Consider the following 21278-nt stretch of genomic DNA (forward strand, 5'->3'; position numbering starts at 1 on the left):
CTGCACCCACCGGGAAGCTTCTGAACCACCCAGTAATTCTCTATTGTGGGGAAAGAGACTAGAAAGCTGAGGTGGGGATGGGGAAGGTTTGGGTGGGCCGGTCCCCGATCCTCTACTGAGCCGTATTCTGTACACCTGTACACCTGTCCTTGCTCCCTTTACTCAGCCCTGGCTGTTCCCACTCTGCGGGGGGGGGGGGGGGGGGGGGGGGCGGCTCCCAGGTTTGATTGTTTGTATATCAAGGGGAGTCTTCCCAGGATACCACAGCCTTGCAGCCCTTCACTCAATCTGATCAGCCTAAGGTGCGCCCTCACACCCCAGAGCTTTGCGAACTCCATCTTCCCAAGGGAAATTTGAGCCCTGAGGGGATCCCCGGCTCACCGAGTTCCAGCCTTCCAGCGGAGCAGAGCTTCACAGAGATTCAGGGACATCTGGGAGCCAGAGCTGAGCTGGGCCTGGAGGGAGGGGCGGGGCTTCCCGCACGTGGGTGTAACCCGGACAGGGCACCACCCTCTCAAGTGGCCGCACACCCCAAACCCCTTGTCTGAGGTCAGGGACCTGCTCCATTGACTGGAGCCAGGGAGTGGGCTGTGTCCACAGCTGTAGGAAGGGAACGGGGATCAAGTCGGGCTCTGCTCACCACGGTGGATCCCTGAGCAGCTGGGTGGGTTTCCTGGGCTTCCTGTAAGGGCGGTTCTGCTGGCAGCTGAGGCTCCTGGGCAAAAGAGGCGGACAGAGGACTCCAGGGTCCTCTTTAGGTAACAGGATTGAGCTGAGTGTGTGGGATTTAGGGGCCCCCCTAAAGCCAAGGGTGACCTTGAACTCCTGATCTTCTGCCTTGACCTTCCAAGTGCCGGGGTGACGGGCACTGGACACATGCAGTACGGAGGACAGACCCAGGGTTCATGTATGTCATGTAAACTCTCTGCCAACCAGCACCGGAAATTGTTTTTGTTTGTTAGAAGCAGGATCTCATTGTGTAGCCCTGGCTGTCCTGGAGCTCCCTATGTAGACCAGGCTGACCATGAGCTCCCTTCCCTATGTAGACCAGGCTGGCCTGGAACTCACAGAGATCCTCCTGCCTCTGCCTCCTAAATGCTAAAGGCGTGTTCCAAGATATCCCTTTGGTTTTTTTTGTTTGTTTGTTTGTTTGGTTTGGTTTTGGCTTTTAGATTAAAAAAAACATCGTGGTGTGTGTGTGTGTGTGTGTGTGTGTGTGTGTGCGCGCGCACGCACATGCACGCGCGCTACAGTGGGCCAGAGGCATCTAACTCCCCTGAAGATGGGGCTCCATGCAGCTGTGAACTTCCCAACATGGGTGCTGGGAACTGGACTCAGGTCCTCTGCAAGAGCAGCAAAGCACTCAGCCCTGAGCTGTGTCTCCACCCGGCTATCTCTGGCCTGTTTGCTCTGAGAGTCCCTTCCAGGCTGGAATTACAGGAGGGCAGCCATGTCCACCCAGCTTTGGCACGGGTTCTGGGATGTGAACTCTGCTCTTTGGGCTGACAGTGTGTATGCACCTTCACTGCCGAGTGTTTCCTCCACCCAGGGCTGTTTCCTACACGGATTGGTGGAAGCATGCTTCTGCCTTCTTATCTGTTTGGGGAGAATGGCTACAAGCCATAAGGAGCCATGGACAGGGCTGGAGCAGGGGCGTTCCTGAAGCCTCACCTGGTTGGGTGTCCTCTGGCCTCCTCTCCACTTGACCCCCAGCCAAGCCCCTTCCTCAAACACTGAACCCATGTTCCCTGCTGCCTGCAGAGGTCCAGCCAACAGGTTAGGTGCTGTGTGCACCGGGCAAGGTTCATGATGACCCCATGGCATGGTAGCTGAGTCATGACAGGTGGAACCCTCCAGAACCCTGGGTTAAGCTGGTCTCCCTCCATCATCGCCAAGGCTACTGTATGCAGGGAAGTGTTGCCAGCTCATTTCACAGGAACACGGGGTGTCACCTTGCTACTTCCATCCTCACTCTAGAACCTAATGCCCTGGACTTCTTAGAGCCCACTAGACCCTGCCAATAGAGACAAATCCCCATGTTCTGCTACCCTGCCATCCCGTTCTAACTGGGGTTCACCCAGCCTTTAAAGACTCTCCTCCTGGGTCCCTTAAGTAACTCTAATGATCGTCTCCTCCAGGCAGCTTGCCCTGTCAGCAGCCCCTCAACTTAGAGCTGGGGACTTCCTATGTGGGGGTCAAGTCTCCAGAGCAGACCCGGGCCTCACTCTTTCACTAGACTGAGCTACCAGGGAAAGAGGTGGTTGTGGAATTTACCCAGCATTCATCTGCAAGCATGGAGGAGTGTCTGCAGTGCAGGTGCTCACTAGGGGACGGGTGAGTCCACAGTAAGACGGGACCTCAGCCACAGAGGGCAGGGAGCGGGCACTGCGAAGTTGGTCATGTGGAAACACTGTCAATACATTAACAAACAGTGCAGTCGAGGCACGTAATGGAATATTACTCAGCAGTGGAAAAGAATATAAGAATATATGCTACTTCCAGGTTATGACCAGAGACTTAAAGCAACGTCTTCAACAGTTTTAGGCACATTCACAGCTGCACAGGTCAGAGCAACTGACAGGGAGGAGCAGCTGCGTGTCCACAGAGATAAATGAATGGGGGATGGGGGGGTGGATGAGGAGGTGGATGGGAGGGTGGATGAGGAGGTGGGTGGGTGGATGAATGGGTGGGTGGGTGGATGAATGAGTGGGTGGGTGGGTAGATGAGTGGAATATGGATAAGTTTACTCTGATCTAAAGCAACCTTTTTTCTTTTTGTCTTTTGGTTTTTCTTTTTTTTTTTCTTTTTTTTTCTTTTCCTTCTTTTTTTTTTCTTTCTTTCTTTTTTTTTTTTTTTTGGTTTTTGAGACATGTTTTCTCTGTGTAGTCCTGGCTGTCCTGGAACTCACTCTGTAGACCAGGCTGGCCTCGAACTCAAGAGATCCTCCTGCTTCTGTCTCCTAGTGGTAGGATTAAAGGTGTACATAATCATATCCAGGTATGAATAAAAATCTTTAAAACAAAGAAACAAGCATCTTATCCAAGTTTAAGTCTGGGGCTTGGGACATGAGGCTCACAGATGGGCCCAAGGAACACATACTTGGGGTAGGGGTGGTTGGGTTACAGTGGAGTTTGAGAGGGTTGAGCTGGGCGACATGGGTCAAGTGTCCTCTCCCAGGCACACAACCCTGGGCTCCATGGCCAGTACTGAACAGATGGGACAGGACAGCAGGCAACCGTCATCCCAGCACCAGGTGGTGGAGAACAGGGGGCCAGGAGCTTAAAGTCATCCACAGCTACATGTTCCTATGATGTCAAGGTCAGCCTGGGCTACATAAATCTGCCTCAAAAAAGAAGAGAAACAGGCAGTGGTGGCGCATACCTTTAATCCCAGCACTTGGGAGAGAGGCAGGTTGATCTCACTGAGTTGAAGGCCAGCCTTGTCTACAGAGTGAGTTCTAGGATGGCCAGGGTGACACAGAAAAAGTGTGTCTTGAAAAGCCGAAGGGGGGGGAAAAGTTTTTCTTGTGTGAGCATGAATGCGGGTCCTCCAGGGCTAAGGACGGCTACGAGCCCAGGAGTCATGGCCATTATGAGCCACTAACCAGCGCTCAGGAAGACTGAGCTTTAACTGCAGTCCCTAGGCCCATGTCCTTTTATTTTTTTTTGCTTAGTTTTGCCTTTTGTTTGTTTGTTTGTTTGAGACAGGGTCTCTTGGTGTAGCCCTGGCTGTCCTGGAACTCCATCTGTAGACCAGGCTGGACTTAATTCGGAGATCCACTTGCCTCTAGCTCCTGAGTGCTGGGATTAAAAGGGTGCCACCACCACTGCCTGGCTTTTCGTTTTTGAAAACAGGGTCTTATTACATAGCCCTGCCTGGTCTGGCACCTGGTATATAGAGCCCACTGGGCAGGAACGGAGAGGTGTGCCTGGCTCTAAGTGTGCCGAGCACTCTGGGAGTCCCGGCTGAGGCGGGGAAGCTCTGCAGTGGCTTGGGGACTATACACACCTCTGGTCCCGACACAGCTAAGATTCCCTTCCTACAAAGAAGAGAAGTGCATCCGGGGACCAGCAGTGAGGCCAGCATGGATCCTAAGTCGGGGATTGCCCACCTCAGGCCTCTGCAGGACCCAAAGGCACCAGAGAACTGACACTTATGCCCTCAGATGTCCAGGCCTCCAGCGCCCTCACAGGACAGGAAGCCATCTTGAGTATGAAAGCTGTTTAATCCCCTGACAACCTGAAGCCAGGGCCCTCAGGCGACACCGCGCAGAGCACCTCCGACCACCTCAGAGGCGGAAGGACTGCTTGGACACCCAGTACAAAATGACTTGTCAAGTCCAAGTGGCAGAAGCAGGCGGCTGGGCGCAGTGCTCCTCTGCCTATCCATTCTGGTTAGACAGGATGCCTAGGGGAAATCCTCCCTCCTGTCCTCCCCAGAGCTCTAGGAGGACCACCCAGCTGTCACTGCTTGTCACCCTGCAGCAGACACCCTTTTCCATGCAAGTGTGGGTGGCCATGGCTCCCAGGTTCCATCACAGCGTGTGGGGACCGTGGCTTCTGCCTCCGTGACATGCAGCATGTGTGGTGGGCTCCTCGCAGGCAGGTCTGTCGTGGAGCCTGGTTGGTGAGGTAGAGGACAGACGCCAGTCGAGAAGCCACTGACGGGCAGAGGGCAGTGGCTACTGCATGGAAGACGGCACGTCTGAGCTGATCAATCCGCTGGGGACGTGGGCCCGCGTACACCTGGCCAGCCCCCACTATGGTGCGCGCTGCAGAACCTGGGGCTGGAGCTTTGCCAGCTCGGAGCAGCGGCCCGCGTTCTCAACTCCATCTTGGCGTAGACTCTCCTGAAGGGATCTGGGCCCCTTGTGTAAGCCCAGGCCCTTGGGCAGGGAGCCCACAAACAGGCCCCTGGAGGCTGCTCCCAACACAGGAACCTGCTTGTCGGGTTGTTGCCCTGGCCCCAGAGAGCCCAGTCCTGTGGAGGGAGGCGTGGCCACAGGAGCATCCGCAGAGCGGGCATCAGCAAAGCACCGAAGGCAGCGCCTGGCATGGAGTGGCAGCAGGTAGAGCTCATCCTGGTGCAGAGCAGAGCTGGGCGACGGGGTGCAGCTGTAGGGAGGACAGACGTGAGGCCTCAGAGGGCTGAGCACCGTGTTAGGGGGGACACGGAGCAGGTGTGTCACCCTGTTGGGTGGCAGCTGTCCCTGTCCCCTGCAGGTTCCAGGTAGCCGGCATCTGTGTGGCGTGGAAGGCTCCGAGGGACCAGCTCTCGCATCTCTTCTTCCTAGGCCGAAGTCTCTGGCTTCACCACAGGGACAGGCTGGGCTTGGTCCTCATTTGAGGGGCTGAGGGGACTGGCCACAGGGCTGTCAGGATCCTTGGCAGGGTCTGAGGCTCCTGCCTCCTCAGTGGACAGGGGGCTCTTGGCTAGCTCTTCACCTGGAGGATGCTGGGACAGGGACACATCCACAGCCTTTGGAGGCACGGGTCCCTGGGTTGCAGCCCATGGGGACTGGGGAGCATCCTTCTGGAGAGACGAGGGGGCTATGAGACCAGGACCACATGGGAGCAGACTCTAACGGGGCAGAACCCACACAGGTGCAGGATACTTAGAGCAGGGGGCATGCAGCAACCACCTAGAGCCAGAAACATCCAGCCCCCACCACCCAGCCCCATCCAGGGCCAGCACCACTCAGCACCCAGGGCAGCGAGCCCTGGGCAGATGTGTGTGACCACTGCTCTTTGCCTCTCTCCCTCTCCCCACTCCCCTGGTGCTCCTCCAGCCTGTGGGGAGCAGTAACCCTCAAGTCCACGAGCTCCGTGAGCACAGGCTGGCCCTGAGCAGATCCCTGTCTATCCCAGCAGCTGCCTTGGTGACACCAACAAAGTCCTGGAGCACAGAGCCCCCAGGAAGACACACCCAAGAGACAAGGCTCATCTCTGGGAGCCATGTGGCACCCACTGCCTGAGATGGGCATCTCCCCATCTCCTCAGAGCCGTCCACTGTACACTCCATCCTCTCTGGTTGGTATGGGGCCTGGGGAGGGGGCGTGGCAGTGCGCAGAAGTGTTCCCAGACTTAGGTCACATCCAGAGAGTCCCCCACAGCGAACCAGAAAGCCCAAAGCGTCACCTTCCAGAAGCAAGGGACCCAGGCCAGGGGCTCAGTGGGAGCACAAGGAGTTTGGACTCAACTTGACCTGGTGGTCTTAGGGGGCTATCGCTGCGCTCATAGCAAACTGGTATTCACCGCAAAACCGCTGCCCGTCCAGAAGGCGCCCAGCTCCTGGCGCCACAGAGCCACGGTGCAGCTGGTCAGCAGTGTGCAGGGGACAAGGTACAGTAGTGCAGGCTGGCCCCGCTGCATGAGCACCAGAGCCACGAAGGTCACGAGGAGGCCCAGGCCATAGGCTGCAGAGACAGACAGAGTGTCAGACAGACGCACCTGGCGGGGAGCCATGCCTAGTCAGGGCACCACAGTGGACGACCGGAGGGGAGGGGCAGAGGGGAGCGAGGGCAGTGGGGAGGAGAGAACTAGCCGCAAGCCAGGCGTCCCAGAACTGTGGGCGCTGAGGCAGAAGGACCGGAAACCTCAAGCCCAAGGCTGTGCGGGTCGGCCAGTGGCCTGGAGGCCTGTGCGGGCTGCACTGTAGGCGCTCAGCTACTCAAGCTCAGCCCCACTAGATGACACTTAAAACCGGCCTAGGACAAGTGGAACTTGGGAACCACCAGAAGGTGACAGACAAAAGGTAGAGAAGTGTGGGACAGCAGTGTGACCACCTACCGATGGTACAGGCCACGAAATAGATCCTGGAGGACTGCACCTGGGTATCAAACCTGTGGCAGTAGGCCACCAGCAGCCCTGCAGGGAGAACGCACAATCACCACAACTATGGCACGGCCATAGTGAGACAGGATGGCAGGACCAGTCCACACCTCAGCATGTCTCCTGGCTGTGCCAGTAGTCAGTGTCCCACAGGGGAGAACCGGGACCTGGAGGGTCCTGCCACAGGGATGGTGACAGTGAGCATGTCCATCACCTAGGCAGCGTGAGGGGACCTGGCCATACAGCAGTCCACCACCCAGGAGGCCATCTTGCCACCAGACCCTTCTTGAACTCCCCGCATAGGAGGCATGCCCCACAGCCCACCTGCTCACCCGCCCCACGCGCTCAGTCCACACCTGGAACCAAGATGTCTCCAAAGCCCAGGAGGGAGAAGGGCCGGTCACATAGGGAGAGTGGCGAGGTGTTCAGCCTGGGCACCTTCAGCACCATGGGCAGCTGTGGGGAGAGCAGGGCTCAGCCCAGACGCCCACCCGCACCCACCAACCTGCTGGTCCAAACCCACCCCTGGCCTGGTGGCAGGGTGGCGTACCTTCTCATGGGTGGATGAGTTCGAGGGCCCGGTGGCCACCTCCACCATGATGCTGTGGCCACTCTGCATAAGACAGGTTGTCAGCTGCGGGGTGGGGGGAGGGGAGCAGGCAGCTGGGAGGGCGGAGGGGACCCACCTTGGTCAGGAAAGGGGTGATGAAGACGAAGAAGACGTCGTATATGAAGAGGACGAGCAGCAGCAGAGTGCAGGCCTGTGGGAGGCACAGCCGCACCCACAAGACCTGTGCTTAGGAGCCCAGCACCCGGACCCACGTGCACCCAGGTCCTCAGACCTCCACCAGGGACTGAGCCTGCCCTGCCCCCTGGCAGCGCTCACCTTGAAGGTAGGCAGGCGGATGGTCTTCAGCATGTACAGGCAGAAGGCAATGCCCAGGGTGTCTTGCAAGATCCATGCCCACCTGGGAGGAGAATGCTCACTCAACGACTTGGAGCTCACCCTGCCTCATCCTACACCAAGTCACCACCAGGGGCCTACCACTAAGCTACAAGCTCCACCCAGCCTGCTCACACAGACCCTCAGACCCCAGAAGCAGGAGCACCGCAGAGCCAGGCCAACAGCCAGGACCACAGAGCAGCTTCAAACAGATGTGGAGAGGGGCTCCATGGGGGCACAAGGCAGCAGGACAGTTCCTGTCATACCTCAGCTTTCCCAGAACACACAACTGTGGGACTCAGGAGTAGGGCCTGCCCAGAGCCAGGGCCAGGGCCTTGCAGCCCAGCGTGAAGGGCAGAAGCAGGCTTCCTGTCTCTGACTGCCACTGCAGGCAGCCTTAGGACATGTGGGGACAGCAGGGACAAGGTAAGTCTGGGTGGGAGCTGGACTCTGTCCCATTCCTTCTCCCAGCATATCTGTTAGCACGCCAAGTAGCACGGGAGCCTGGAGTGCTTGGGCTGTGCCGGCGGTGTCAGTGACGGCCAGAAGCCAGGTGGGGACAGGCAGGCTGTCCTCAGGGCTATGGCGCCAGGCCTCTGCCTTGAAGGGGGATGTGTATGCATAAGAACCCCGTGGGAATTCACTGCAGGAGAAAATGGAGCTTCCTATCTCCACGGGGGTGGATGACAAGTGGCACCTGGGCATCAGGTGCTGCCTGAGCCCACACGCCAAGATGTGAGTGACAAATAGTGGCTCTGGGCCAGGCCAGGCTCTGGGTGAAGGACGGACAGAACCCTTATCTAGATTCCTATCGGGGTAAGGGCTCTTGGCCAGGCCTAAATGAAATGGGACCCGGGCAGGCGGCAGCCGTGGTGTGCAGCTCTACAGATGGGAAGCCCCAGGCCTCGCTGGCAGGGGGCAACCAAGGACAGCAGTGAGAAGCCAATAGGGTGGATGTCAGCAGAGCCTGGGACATGGTAGCACTTACTGGTCCTCGTTGCGGAAGATCCCCCACAGCACAGAGACAGTGACACAGAAGAGTGCCAGCAGCAGCATGCGGGCCTGTGGGCGCTTGTGCAAGTACGGCAGGTTGTTGTCAGGAACCCTGGAGGGGACCACCCGTCAGCGTCCCTCTTCCCACACCACGCCCAGCTCACCTCCACATCTCCCCGAGCCTCGCCTCCTGCCTTGTCCCTGCGGCCCCCTCTCATCCCTGAGTGAGTAGGACCCAGTTCCCTCCAGTTCTAGAATAGCAACCCCAAAGGCCTCCACCCTGCGGCTCCTGGCTCGCAGTGAATGGGGCTCCCCTCACCTAGCCACAGGTGGCTCTGGGCCGGGGCGGGTGGAGCCTTGGAGGCCTAGGAGGTTGCCGCTTCCTTCCCAGCCTACCATCCTTGGCCTCACTCTTTGAGACCCCTGCGTCATACCCTGTGGCTCGGTTAGACAGGAAGGGGTACAGTGCACAAGCGACTGGAGCCCCAAAGCCTACCCAGCCCTAGATCAGCACTTAAAGAGAGCACCTCCTGGCTCTCTGAATGCGCCAGGAGGGTAGGAGACTACAGGAGGAGGGAGGAGGGAGGAGGGGAGGGGCTGGTCAGGCCTAGGCCTCACCTGCACGTGCAGAAGGGCAGCTTGCGCACACAGGGCGCCAGACAGCTGTAGAGACCAGTGGAGGAAGCCAGGCAGAAGATTCCGATGATCACATAGACTGCAGAGCCAAGCCGGCGGGCACAGGCACAGCGAGGGGCAGGAAGGGCAAGAAATCGAGGAGGCAGCTATGGCCCCTTGGTTCTTGGGCGAGGCGGGGGCTCCGCGGGTGGGCGGGGCCCGCGGGTGGGCGACATACCCAGGCGGTCGTAGAAGTAGTACAGGAGCACAAGCATGAAGCAGCACATGACAACAAACACACAGATCATGACCGGCGTCACGTCCACCGCCTCATCCTCCTGCTTCTCGAGACCATCTTCTCGCTTCTGCTTCATGTACCTTCTTGGAAAACATCGGGGTCACCCAGGGCCACAGCTCACGCAGCCCAGCCCTTCCCACGGTGGCTGGGGTCAAGCTGTACTCACTTCTTCACGTCGTGACTGCCGGCCCAGTAGCCGCCGATGGCAACGGTGCCCACGGCCATGATGAAAATGATGACCATGTTGTAGTCCATCACAGGCTCGCTCGGAGCGTACAGTGCCACCATCACCTCGTGGCCAAAGCGCTGTCCCCGAGAGGACAGTGGGCTCATCACTGTGGCCAGCCTCACCCAGGACCTACCCAGCACCCTCAGGATCCAACCCTGAGTCAACTGTTAGGACCGAGACCCAGAACCCACAGGGCCTGACCCCAGGACCCAGCCTCTAAGCCCCACCCACCGCCCTGCCCTGCTGCCTACCCTGAAGATGTCTTGAAGGTCCCTGTGGCTCAGCAGGGCCACGGGGATACTTATCTCCTCATACTGTGTCTTGTTGCCTCCTGGAGGGACCTGCAGTGGACAGGAAGTGTAGGGTCACCCCAGCCCTCTGGCTGGACAACTCTAATCCTCTCTCAGGCACCCTGTGTGCAGAAGGGCAGTAAGGCCTGGGTTCAGGCTCTACAGGGCTCTACCCACCAGCGACTTGTCAACCCCAGGCTCACAGACCTGTGCCTCCGCCACCGTCCCATCGGCTCTCCCCACGTGCTCCCCAGCACCCCAGAGGCAGCAGAGCCCCGAGCACCCTACCAGCCTCTCCTTGCTCACTATCAGCAGGCCTCGTGCCCCACTGCCCTGGGCCAGCCGCACTTTCTCATAGAAGGTACAGTTGCCCCGGGCCACCATTGTGATCTGGTTGGTGAAGTCTTCTGCGGGAACGTCAAGGTAGGAGCAGAGCTGGGTTGTGCTCAAGTCTCGAAGCTTCAGGAGAGACTGCAGAGGGGATGGAGTCAGGGCCACCAAGTCCCACAGAAAAGTCAGGGAGCAGCCATGCTAACTATCCCTATCACACTCACACACACACACAAACGACAGCCAGGCCTGCCGTCCCCCCTGCAGTGGGGGCCTGTGGACCGCTGAGGATCCTGTGAGGGGACACATGTGGCCCCACAACATGCCAGGTTAACAACAGGTGCACCCAGGGTTCACAAGGCCCTCCCCCACCCGCACTGGATGTCCTTCAAATGCCTCGAGAGTGGCCCAGGCCTCAGTCCAGGTCACAGTGGCATGAGCATCAGTCAAGGCTAAAAAGGCATGCTGCCCTACTGTGAGACCTTGGGCCTGGAGGCTGGGGCCACTCACACACAAGCCCACACATGCGCTCACACAGACTCCACAGAAGCTCACGCACACATCATTAATGTGGATGGGAAGGATGGAGAGCCCACTCAGAGGACAGCTACCTCCAAGGGAACAGCCTGGGGGGACAGGCAGACACGGGGAGACTCAGAGGAGTGGAATGCCAGGCCCTAGGCACCATCCTGCCCTCATCTGTCACTCCTGAGGTGCCCTATAACCCGGTCTATCTGTCACAAACCAGTAGTGGTGACAAGCCTTGTCTGACCAGGGAGGGTCCCACAGCCTTCAGCCAGCTGCCACAGGTGAGCCTGAGAGCCCAGGCCCAGAGGGACAGAGAGGTTACCCACGGACTCCCAGGTGAGTGGCAGGAAGCAGGCCACAGGTAGTGTGATCTCGTGTGACACTCACCACTTTGCTGAGGTCACGTGGCAAGTGGGCCCACTGTGGGTTATAGAGGATACAATAGTCCCTGCCCCGGGTCCTACTGGTGTGGGGCACCACTCGCAGTACACCAAACTCACAGGCCGCCTGGAACGACAAGACAGCAGTAAGGACTTAGGTGCCAGAGGTAACATGGACGCCTGCCTTGGTGAAGCTGCCAGTGAGGGGGCAGGCAAAGACGAGAGTGCCTTCTTGAGCAAGGCATGGTGGCACAGGCCAGTCATCCCTGAACTCTGGAGGCTGAGGCAGGAGAATTGCTGAGTTTGAGGCCAGCCTGGGCTGCAGAGACCTTGTCCCAGAAAGGGGGCGTTCCCTCAGTGCCGTCCCTGCACCCTTCTGATCAAGGGCTCAGCTTTTGGGATAGCCGATGCTGCCACACGCAGAGCCTGCAGCGCCAGCCACGCCCGGTTATGAGGAGGGAGCCTGCAGTGTAGGACCAGAGCTTCACAGGTGTCTTACAGCCCTTCTCTGGCATCTGTGAGGACTGCCTTGGCCTCTCCCCAGTGGCTTGCTACCGGGGCTGCACAGGGCTGAAGGAACCCAGCCCAGCTCTCTGAGCTACAGTAGACACCGATCCTCGAACAGAAGCGATGACTGCTTGCATGCCCTGCACCCCCAGCTGTGGCCTTGAGCTGGGGATACCCCCAAAACCACACATGGAGTTAAGGAGGGACATGTGCAACCCATAAGACACAGCCAAGGCGCAGCTGTCTGCCCAGGAGCCTAGTGCCCTGGGCAAAGCCTTCTTGTAGGCCTCTGAGCTGGCAAGGCTGGGGAAGATGGAGGCAGATATGTGGAGGTACAGGCTAGCTCTAGCAGCTGGGAGACAGTGAGTTTGGCCAGTGCTAACAAGGTGACTGACAACCCCAGATCTACCCTTAGTGGAGTAACAAGCTAGGCACAGTGGCTTAATGCCAGCACTCAGGAAGAGGCTTGTCAGCCAGAGGCCAGCCTGGTCTACACAGGGAGTTCCACCATGGACCCTGGGTGGCCAGAGCTCAGCCGCACAGCACTAGTACCCAGAAAGAAGAAACCAGAGCGGCATGTGTCCCTCCACGCTGCTGTGCTGGCCTGTCCCTGCTGCGGGGAGGTGCCACCACAGGGCTGCACTTGAACTGGGCAGCCTGTTCTTTTTTTTTTTGGTTTTTCAAGACAGGGTTTCTCTGTGTAGCCCTGGCTGTCCTGGAACTCACTCTGTAGACCAGGCTGGCCTCGAACTCAGAAATCCGCCTGCCTCTGCCTCCCAAGTGCTGGGATTAAAGGTGTGTGCCACCCCTGCCCAGTGAGCCTGTTCTTTCTGATATCCTTGGTAACCACTTAAGACCAATAGGTCCTTACTGCCCAGCCTCCACAAAAAGGTACAGAGCCTCAAGGTGGCCCAGCAGGCAGAGGTCGCCTGAGGACCGGAGTTCCACAGGGTAGGAGAAGAGATTCCCACACATTGTCCTCTGGCCTCCTTGCCTCCTTATGCACACAAATACACACAGACTCAAACACAATATGACTTTTTAAAATTGTACTTTCATTACACAATGCCAGCCCTTGAGGGTCTGACAGTCCCACAGGAAACAGCACAGCGGGTCCCTGATGCTGAAGACCAGAGATCAGGCTGGCACTGAGCAGGCAGCCTGCTCCCTGCGAGCTGGCACATGGGACATCGCTGTGCAGCCTGCTAGACTGAGGGACCACACGCCATGGGGGAAGAGCCCGCGGGTGCACTTGCACCGGGTCAGTTCTAAGGCCGAGTCACAGCTCGCAGGCAGTGCCATGAACCAGGGCAAAGGCTTTGGGCTGGGAAGGTCACAGTTCACAGCAGAAATGTAGCTGCCATTGGTGGCAGGGTCTGGTGTAGTCTAGGCTAGCATCTGGTTCTCTGTAGCTGAGAATGACCCTGAGCTGATCTTGCCATGAGTGCTGGGATGACAGGGGTGTGCCTGGTTCTGTGACGGCAGGGATGGAATCCAGGGCTGTAACCATGCTAGGTAAATACTCTTCACAAGGTGAAGCCCTCCCCACACCACTATGGTTTTGCTGAATGTCTGGGATGTGCCTGCCAAAGTACCGTCTACGCGCCTGTGTTCTCTACATCATGGCTACTGTCAGCCTGGCCAGTCACAGAGTAAATGAGCCAAGCTCCTGAGGAGAGCTCACTATTGCTTGGCAGAGTGGTCCTATGGTCGCCACTCACCAGAGAAAACCATATCTACAGACCAGGCTCCCAGAGCTCAGGGCAGGGCCCAGAGGAGGGAGGACTGGGGGGCTCCATAGCTAAGGCTCAGGGCTCTACCATAACTCCCCGAAGTTCAGAAAGGCATGCTGCTGCCGTCAGAGGCAGTCCGCCCACCCTGTCAGGAGCCCTGGGATGCACATCCAGGACCTGTGCTGCCTGCTTTCCAGGGACAGCCACCCATGTTCCTGTAAGGATATCCCATAGCGCACTGCTCTCCTGAGTTCCACCTGGGTGGAGTCATTTCTGTTGTGTGGGTGACCTATCTGGGGCAAACAGATTTTGTTTACATCTCCCCAGAAGTCACTAGAAACCAGGGCTCTCAGAGCTCACTCCTGGCTGCAAACTCCTCAGGCAGAGACTGGGTGTCACCTGAGGACCTGCTGTACAAACAGGCAGAGAGCACAGGATCACTGGCCCGAGACGTCGATGGGCACCAGCCTGCAGCTAGCAGGTGGCAGGGTCCCGGCTAGAATACCTAGGTTTTTCACACAGACCTGGCTTGCAAGCTTTTGGGGGTAGGGATCCCAATTCAGCCTGAAACACTGCAGGAGGCCCTGAGCTCAAGGTGTCAGCATGGAGAAGGCCCAGGTGACCCCAGTCCTCACTAGAGACCCTGATCACACAGTGCAAGAAGCTGGGGACCTTATTTTCAAGTTTCCCCTGCAGGGACCCAGCGCTGGCTCTACTCCTCTCCAAAGAGAGCTGAGCCCCTGGCACCAACTGTCCTCAAGATATTATCCCTGTCTGCGTCTCCAGGTGGCTGGGCGTGCCCCAGGAAGGCCCCAAAGACAACTGAGACCACAGGGCTCAGAGCAGTTGGTCTAAGACCCACTCTCCCACTCCGACCTCCTCCTGAACCTCCCTCCACTCTGGGAAGAATCAGAGCCCACACCTAAGCACCCTCAGTGTGGCCCTAGACGCCTCCCACAAAGTTCCTTCCATGAGGGATTTGGGGGCCACAGAGCGGCCAGAGTTCACATCCCAAACTCGCCTGCCTTCTGTGTTTATACAGTCGTACTGGCACACAAATAAGTTCATTCCTTTGGCCATGGTTTCTCCCCCACCCAGCAGCAGAGCAGCTCTGACAGGGCCTGCAGAGCAGACAGCGTCCCTTGTCAGAGCACAGCAGTGCTGTGTGGACTCAGGCTGGGTTGGCTCTCTGTGAAAAGTGGCTTTTGTGTACAACGGAACTGTGCACAACTGTCTCTCTTCACTGTCATCACTGACCACACAAAGGTGCATTCAATGGTCACCCACCCCATGGTGCACATGGCAGCCTTTCTACTCCGTCACCAAGGGGACAGCACAATGACACTCTTAACAGGTCAGGCTCTTCCAAGAGCCAGTTCCAAGGCGCCGCGTCCTGGGTGTACCTGGAAGACCAGAAGCCACGACAGCATGCTGACTTAACACAGCCCCCAATACCACCTCAAAGGGGTGGGGAACCAACACAGCCTAGCCAGGAGCAGGATGTGGGTGGCCTGGGAAGGAAGGTGGGGACCCTCAGGGACAGAGGCCTGCACAGTGCCACCCAGATCCACTCACACACCTTTCCTGGTTTACAGGGAGAGAAAGAGATACAACTTGGGGTCAAGTCTCTGAGCCAGCAGCACAAAAAGCACAGAACTGCCACTGCTGGCTCCTCCTCACACTTACTTTACTCTTGGGCACCGGGACCAGGCTGTGACCCAGCCAAGAATGGTACCCTGCCTGTTCCCCACCAGATACGGGAAAAGTAGATACAGCTACACCGGTGGATCACCTGCCCGGTACAGTCCGCAAGCACATGGCTTCACCGTCCCGCCAGGCTCACCCTTTGCTCCCACTGCCTCCGTCCCTCAGTACGAACTGGAGTCTCATCTTTTTGTGGAAACAACTTCCCCAAGAGGAAGCCCTCCCTGCTGCAGGGACACAGCCCACATGCAAACTGAAATCAGCGCATCCCCAGGAAAACGCCATCTCTCTCTCACACCTTGGGCTAGCACCTGGTGACCACAGCACCTTTCCTCTCCTACCCTCGGCAAAGTCCTATCCATCCTTCAGAGCCTGTCATTGTCACTGTCCCTGAAAAACCCTCCATCAGACCAGCAAGAAAAAAAAAAAAGACAAGGTCTAGCTCCAGGCAAAGCCCCACCAGGAGAGACTGCACGGCCAGGGGACGACCTCCATCAGAAGAAAAAAAGACGAGGAACCAGAACAGCCTTGGTGGACATCACCTGCACAAGGAGGGCAGTCCCCAGAGTCAGGCCGGAGGCTGTAAATGTGACAGAGATCTCACCCTGGACCTCTGGCAGGACGCAGCAGGCCCTGACACACTTTCAAAAGCTCATGCCCAGCCAAGAGCAGGCTGTGAAGATAAAAGCGGCCGAAGGGAATGCTGGCCACATGGTGGAGAGCCCAGGAACCACGAGTGAGGACTGTCTTAATGCTTAGCCAATCAAGGAGGCCTGTGCCCGCCATCTGTGCCAGCCCTGCGGAGGCTGAGGCAGAGCTGCAAGGCCACCAGCAGCCTGAGCTACACAGGGAGACCCTGTCACAAAAGTCTGTAATCTCAGAAAGGAAAAGTATGTTTACAAAGGATCTGGGCCCTTGTCCCATGAACAGAGTCCATGAGAGAAGAACGTACACAGTCACATGCAGGGACAACGGGATGCACAGGCCACCCTTCAGACCGGCCCGAAGCCCGCCCGCCCGCCCGCCGCCCGGCGGCTGCAGCATTCCAGGATCCGCCGCGCTGAGCCACAAAACCCAACCAAAACGGAACGTAACAACCACGCCAGGGGTCGCGATGCAGCACGCGAGGTGGTATCAGGTATCGAGGCAGGTGTTTTGCTTTGAGTTCCAGGCTATCCAACCTCACAGGGTGTTCAGGGCCAGCCAGGGCAACGTGGCAAGTCAGAGACCAGCCTGGACTGCAGACTGAGTGTGAAGTCAGCGTGGGTTACATAGTGAGTTCAAGGCTAGCCTGGACTACACAGTGAGTTCAAGACCAGCATGCCACCTGACTCAGAAAGCAAAGCACACCAAAAGCCAGCCTCCTGCCTGGGTGCATCCCGTGCACACCTGAGGCGTCCGCAGCAGAAGCCCGTCCCCAGCGTTTTTGCATCGACCCCTGAGGTGGGGACCCCCTTCGCCCAAGGTCACGGAGCAGAAGCCGGGGAGCAGGGCTGCAAGCACCTTGGGGGCCGCACTGGGCGCCCCGGGGACGGAGCGCGGCGACTCGCCCCATTCTGCAGAAGGAGAAACTGAGGCTGGCAGGGACGGCGGCGGCGGCGGTTGGGGCCCCGGGGCGCAGGGCGGGATAAGCCCTGCCGGAAGTCTGCGGTGGCGACAGCGAGTGGACCGCAAGGTCACGGCCACGGTCAGGAGTGGCGGGGCCGAGCCGACCCGCCGTGGCGCTCACCTGGGCCGCGAGTAGCAGCAGGGCTGCGGCCAGCCGCGCCGCCGCCATGTCCGCCGGTCCCACCGCAGCTCTAGGCGGAAGGTTTCCCGGCAACGCCTTCGGGACCCCGCGACGCGCATGCGCCGAGTCTGCGTGTGCGCGAAAGCCCCCTCGTTAGAAAGGGGCGGGGCGGCGCCTGCGCAGAGCGACGCGCGGCGACAAGATGGCGGTGAGCATTGCTAGATCGCGGGGAAAGCAGGGCTACGGGCTCGAGGGCCAGTGGAAGCGAGAACAGAAAGACTAAAAGGAGCGTGACGGACGCCCGAAGATAGGGAGACAGGGTGCCGAGGGAGGGGAGCCACGCGGGACTGCAGACGGGGGACCTGGGGATACAGGCCAGGTGACAGGGGATGCAGATAGGACGTGAGGATGTAGACACAGGGCATGGGGTTGTAGACCAGGCAGCATGGGGGTGCTCACAGGAAATAGTGCAGATGGGGGATGTAGGGATGCAGATGAGGACATGGGCATGCGGACAGAAATGCAGACTCGGGGGCATAGAATTCAATTAGGGAGCGCTGGAGATGAGGATGCATACAGGCTTATGGGGGCCAGGCCCAGGCGACGGGGATTTGGGAAGGTTGGACCTCTCTCCTCAGCGCCCCACCCTCCAGCAGGACAAAGAGAAAAAGAAGAAAGAAAGCATCTTGGACCTGTCTAAGTACATTGATAAGACCATTCGAGTGAAGTTCCAGGGTGGCCGGGAAGGTGAGTGGGTACCGCGGGGCTCCCTAACACAGAGCTTGGCCGAGGTCACAGCAAGCAAGGGAAACCACACAGCACAGGTATTCCAATAAGGGCTAAGCTTGGGCTACTGTGTACCATCGAGAGGAATGCCCCAATTGTGGGCGGGGAGACGGAGTCCCAGGAAAGGGAACTAAGTGGGGTTAGCACCCAGGCCAGTATGGATAGACCCTCAAGGAAGGGGCCAGGATCCATGAGGAGGTGGAAGGAGACAACAGGAAGACGTGTGTTTAAGCACCTGGACATAGCAAGAACCAGGAAGATTTCTCAATAGAAGGAGGAGTGAAAGTTGCAGGCCAGTTTGAGTTATGTAGCAAGACCGTGTCTCCAAAACTCAGCCGGGGTGGGGCTGTATCTCTGTGGGTAGATTGCTGGGTTAGCATTCGTAAAGACCTGGGTTGTAGTCCCAACACCATGTAAACCTGCCATGGTTGTATGAGCCTGGCATTCCAACAGTAGGGAGGTGAAGCCAGGAGGCTCAGGCTGCCCAGAGAGTCTGAGACCAGCTTGGGCAAATGAGACCCAGAAAGAAAGAGGAGGAAGGAATCTGTTTTGTATTGCATGGAAACTATGTAGAACTCAGGTTGGGTGACCATAAAGTTTTACTGACACTATCTGTAGCTCCTTCTGTACTGAAAGGAAAAGGTTGGAGTCGCAATGACTAGGCCACCACTGTTCCCCATGAGTTCCATGGTGGCAGTTGTTCCCTGAAGTCACCAGGTTCTATGTGTGTTGGGGGGGTGGACTCACATTCTTCTCCATGTCTCTCCCCTGTGTGTTCCTCAAGCCAGCGGTATCCTGAAAGGGTTTGACCCACTGCTCAACCTGGTGCTGGATGGAACCATTGAGTATATGCGAGGTAAGCTAGCTAAGGTTGTCACAGGAATGATGCTGGGGCCCTGTGGGTCAGATTACACCAGGTGGTGACTTAGGGTGCAGGTCACTTCTTGATTGCTGCAGTGTCTGATCACCAGGGGGGTGGCAAGCTTGCCAGGAGGGACCCAGGCTTGAGACCAGATCATTCTCCTCGGGGAGCTGGCTTTCTCCTCGGTCCTTGGGACAGCAGGGGTGGTGGCCACTATCCTCTGCCAGGAATGTGTGCCTGCATCAGGGCTCGTGGGATGTCAGCTTTGTGTAAGCAGGCCCACCCTGTAATGCCCTGAGCAGATCTCCCACCCTCAGGTTACCGGCTCCAGCTCTCATGACTATTCTGGCTAATTGCTCACCAGCGCCACCTGCTGTCCACCCTCCCTAGTGCTTCTGCTGCCCTACAGAGGGTATTTATGGGGTCAGCATGGGCTCTTTAGGGTTCTTGAAGTTTGCTGGAGCTGGCTGGCTCTTCCTTCAGCCACCCTCATGGGGCTGTGGTATGGCCTCCGCTGGTCCAGGTGTTCCAGAGCATCTGGATCTGTGAGTCTCTGAAAGAGCTGAGAGAGGATTCTCGGGGCTCCTCTGAGGTCCTGGCTGTGGCATGCACGCTCTTGGAAGGATACGCCCTTAATTCCTCTTGCCTGTCATCCCCCAGACCCTGACGACCAGTACAAGCTAACGGAGGACACTCGGCAGCTGGGGCTTGTGGTGTGTCGTGGCACCTCGGTGGTGCTCATCTGCCCACAGGATGGCATGGAAGCCATCCCCAACCCCTTCGTGCAGCAGCAGGACAGTTAGCAGCAGCCATGGCGGGCGGCCCGGCCAGGGGCCTTCCTTCTATGGGGTGAACTTCTGTTTGATGGTCTTTTGTTCTCGTTTTCTTTTATTTTTTAATAAAATTGCCCACGTGAGCATCCTGGTTCCCTCCCCCACACCTTCTGCTCCGTCACTTTAATCTTTGAAGAAGCCAGGGCCAGGTGGAGACCTTGCTCGGACACTGTGGTCCAGGGCAGAGCACAGCACAGCCGGAAACTGGCTCAGGGATAGAAACCTGGTCACCTGAGGTCCCGCAGCCCAGCTGGCCTCACCCAATGGGCTGTGGCAAGAAGACTACCACGCCTCCTAGGACCGGCCATGACCTGGCCTTCCTCCATATGGCATCCCCTCAGCGCTGGCCAGTGCCTGTTCTCTGCCCCAGAGGGCCTGAGAAGAGGACTAGCTAGCAGGGATCCCCAGGCCTGAGGTTCCTCAGGCTGAGGTTGCTCCCTAAAGTGTCTACCACAGAGAAGCAGCCGGGGCCAGGGCTGGGCTCTGTGCTCCAGTGAAACAACTAGGAATTAGGAAGTAACTTGTGTCCCTCGTAGTCTGGCCCTGCAGCCTCCAGCTCATGGGGCACAGGTACAAAAGCTTTTGGCTAGGTTGGACCTCACAGCCACAACCCTCAGGGTCAGTCACCCCTCTCTTAAGTTTGGGGAGCCCAGCAGGGAGTATGACTCCCTGAAGATGTGACCCAAGGCCAGTCAGGCTCCCTGTTCCTCAGTAGAGAAAACAAGGCTTGCAGGCAGCCAGCCCTACCTAGCACTCCCAGAAGCCAAAGAGGAGATGAAGTAAGTGCAGCCAGCCTTCCCCTCAGCTCCCTAAGTTAGCAAGGCTTGTCCACGACCTTCTTCAAAACAGCCACCTCCCCTGCAGGTCACAGGCCGTGGGAGATAAAGCCTGTGTAACACTGTGTAACTTAGGGAAAGTGTCCCACCCTTACTGAGCTACAGTCTTGGAGTATGGACACCCCAGTCCTGCCACAGAGCGGTGATGTCACAGGCCCTAGAGGCTCAAAAACTGGCATGAAATCATTTCACCGGGGAGTGACCAAGCCAGTTCCTAAGAGCTGACAGCCGCCTGCCTGCCCATCCTGGGGGATGATCTGTACAAAATAGGGTGTCCCTGCTTGGTTCACGTTACTTTTTCTTGTAGCCCTCATGCTTTGAGTAGGGCCTTGCATACTGACTGCACCACAGCAGGACAGGGACTTATTGCCTGGAGACATGGAAAAGTGCAGACCCTTTCTCCTTGGGGACCACCAAATATCTGTTGGCCCTGCACTTAGGAGGCCAAAGTAGAAAGGTGGCAAGTTCCAGGACAACCTGGGCTACAGAGCAAGATCTCACGCAGCCACCCAAAAACAGGCCAGCGAGGGGCTCAGCAGGTAAAGGGCGTTTTGCTTTCAAGTTTGATGACCTCAGTTTGCTCCCAGAACCTACAGAGGAAAAAACTCCTGCAAGTTGTTCTCTTAACACATGGCATGGTGCTTATACTGAAAGACACAAACATACATAAATAAAACAAAAACCACAGTGGACAGCCTAGGTGAGCCTGTCCAGACGCTCATGTGACATAATGAAAACCATCATGATACCATGGGGATGTTTGTTACACAGTGTAACGTCACAGAAACTTGCAGACACAGCCCAGGATCGAATTGCAGAGTGAAGTACACAATATGTATAGAAGAATCCCAT

The 21278-nt window shown here is 57.7% G+C and overlaps 3 protein-coding genes across 17 annotated transcripts in view; 1 reads left to right on the forward strand and 2 right to left on the reverse strand.

The window, feature by feature from the left end:
- Window positions 1-4133, reverse strand: part of Tmprss9 (transmembrane serine protease 9) — a 31838-nt gene extending 27705 nt beyond the window's left edge. For 3 of the 5 annotated variants that reach the window (XR_013106204.1, XM_076919360.1, XM_076919361.1), the window contains exon 1: window positions 382-2681. The gene's annotated coding sequence lies outside the window, so the exon portion shown is untranslated. Of the gene's footprint in view, window positions 1-381; window positions 2682-4008 lie in introns of those variants that run through there. The other 2 variants (XM_076919358.1, XM_076919359.1) reach the window with 2 other exon arrangements.
- Window positions 4134-4206: 73 nt separating this feature from the next.
- On the reverse strand, window positions 4207-17242 carry Sppl2b (signal peptide peptidase like 2B). 9 transcript variants are annotated; one of them, XM_076919368.1, is made up of 15 exons: window positions 17110-17242; window positions 11444-11563; window positions 10505-10669; window positions 10160-10249; window positions 9846-9985; window positions 9620-9759; window positions 9385-9481; window positions 8762-8878; window positions 7717-7798; window positions 7517-7591; window positions 7381-7443; window positions 7187-7286; window positions 6789-6866; window positions 6255-6415; window positions 4207-5532 (listed from the first exon to the last, which is right to left on the reverse strand). In XM_076919368.1, the coding sequence occupies exons 1-15, from the start codon at window positions 17155-17157 to the stop codon at window positions 5290-5292; spliced, it is 1719 nt and encodes a 572-aa protein (XP_076775483.1). In that variant the 5' UTR covers window positions 17158-17242; the 3' UTR covers window positions 4207-5289. The 9 variants fall into 9 exon arrangements, with proteins under 9 accessions (XP_076775483.1, XP_076775482.1, XP_076775481.1 ...); XM_076919367.1 differs by having other exon boundaries at window positions 9620-9762; XM_076919366.1 differs by having other exon boundaries at window positions 4207-5529; window positions 10487-10669.
- On the forward strand, window positions 17230-19694 carry Lsm7 (LSM7 homolog, U6 small nuclear RNA and mRNA degradation associated). Of its 3 annotated transcripts, none has more exons than XM_076919375.1 (4): window positions 17230-17317; window positions 17766-17856; window positions 18680-18751; window positions 19418-19694. In XM_076919375.1, exons 1-4 carry the CDS (start codon window positions 17312-17314, stop codon window positions 19558-19560), a joined length of 312 nt encoding a protein of 103 aa, XP_076775490.1. In that variant the 5' UTR covers window positions 17230-17311; the 3' UTR covers window positions 19561-19694. The 3 variants fall into 3 exon arrangements, with proteins under 3 accessions (XP_076775490.1, XP_076775488.1, XP_076775489.1); XM_076919373.1 differs by having other exon boundaries at window positions 17266-17317; window positions 17748-17856; XM_076919374.1 differs by having other exon boundaries at window positions 17276-17317; window positions 17763-17856.
- Window positions 19695-21278: the final 1584 nt, after the last annotated feature.

This window comes from Arvicanthis niloticus, chromosome 22 (genome assembly GCF_011762505.2).
Source record: "Arvicanthis niloticus isolate mArvNil1 chromosome 22, mArvNil1.pat.X, whole genome shotgun sequence".
Taxonomy (NCBI): Eukaryota; Metazoa; Chordata; class Mammalia; order Rodentia; family Muridae; genus Arvicanthis; species Arvicanthis niloticus.

Bases quoted from the DNA above. Each gene is read 5' to 3' on its own strand.
- Sppl2b (XM_076919363.1), bottom strand. From the start codon at position 17,157: ATGGCGGCGGCGCGGCTGGCCGCAGCCCTGCTGCTACTCGCGGCCCAG. The intron at 7,444-7,516 runs GTGGGTCCCCTC...TGTCTTATGCAG, and splicing joins TCACCCCTTTCCTGACCAAG to AGTGGCCACAGCATCATGGT. The intron at 5,533-6,254 runs GTGAATACCAGT...TCGTCTCTCCAG, and splicing joins GGACGGGCAGCGGTTTTGCG to AAGGATGCTCCCCAGTCCCC.
- Lsm7 (XM_076919373.1), top strand. The intron at 17,857-18,679 runs GTGAGTGGGTAC...GTGTTCCTCAAG, and splicing joins GTTCCAGGGTGGCCGGGAAG to CCAGCGGTATCCTGAAAGGG. The intron at 18,752-19,417 runs GTAAGCTAGCTA...GTCATCCCCCAG, and splicing joins AACCATTGAGTATATGCGAG to ACCCTGACGACCAGTACAAG.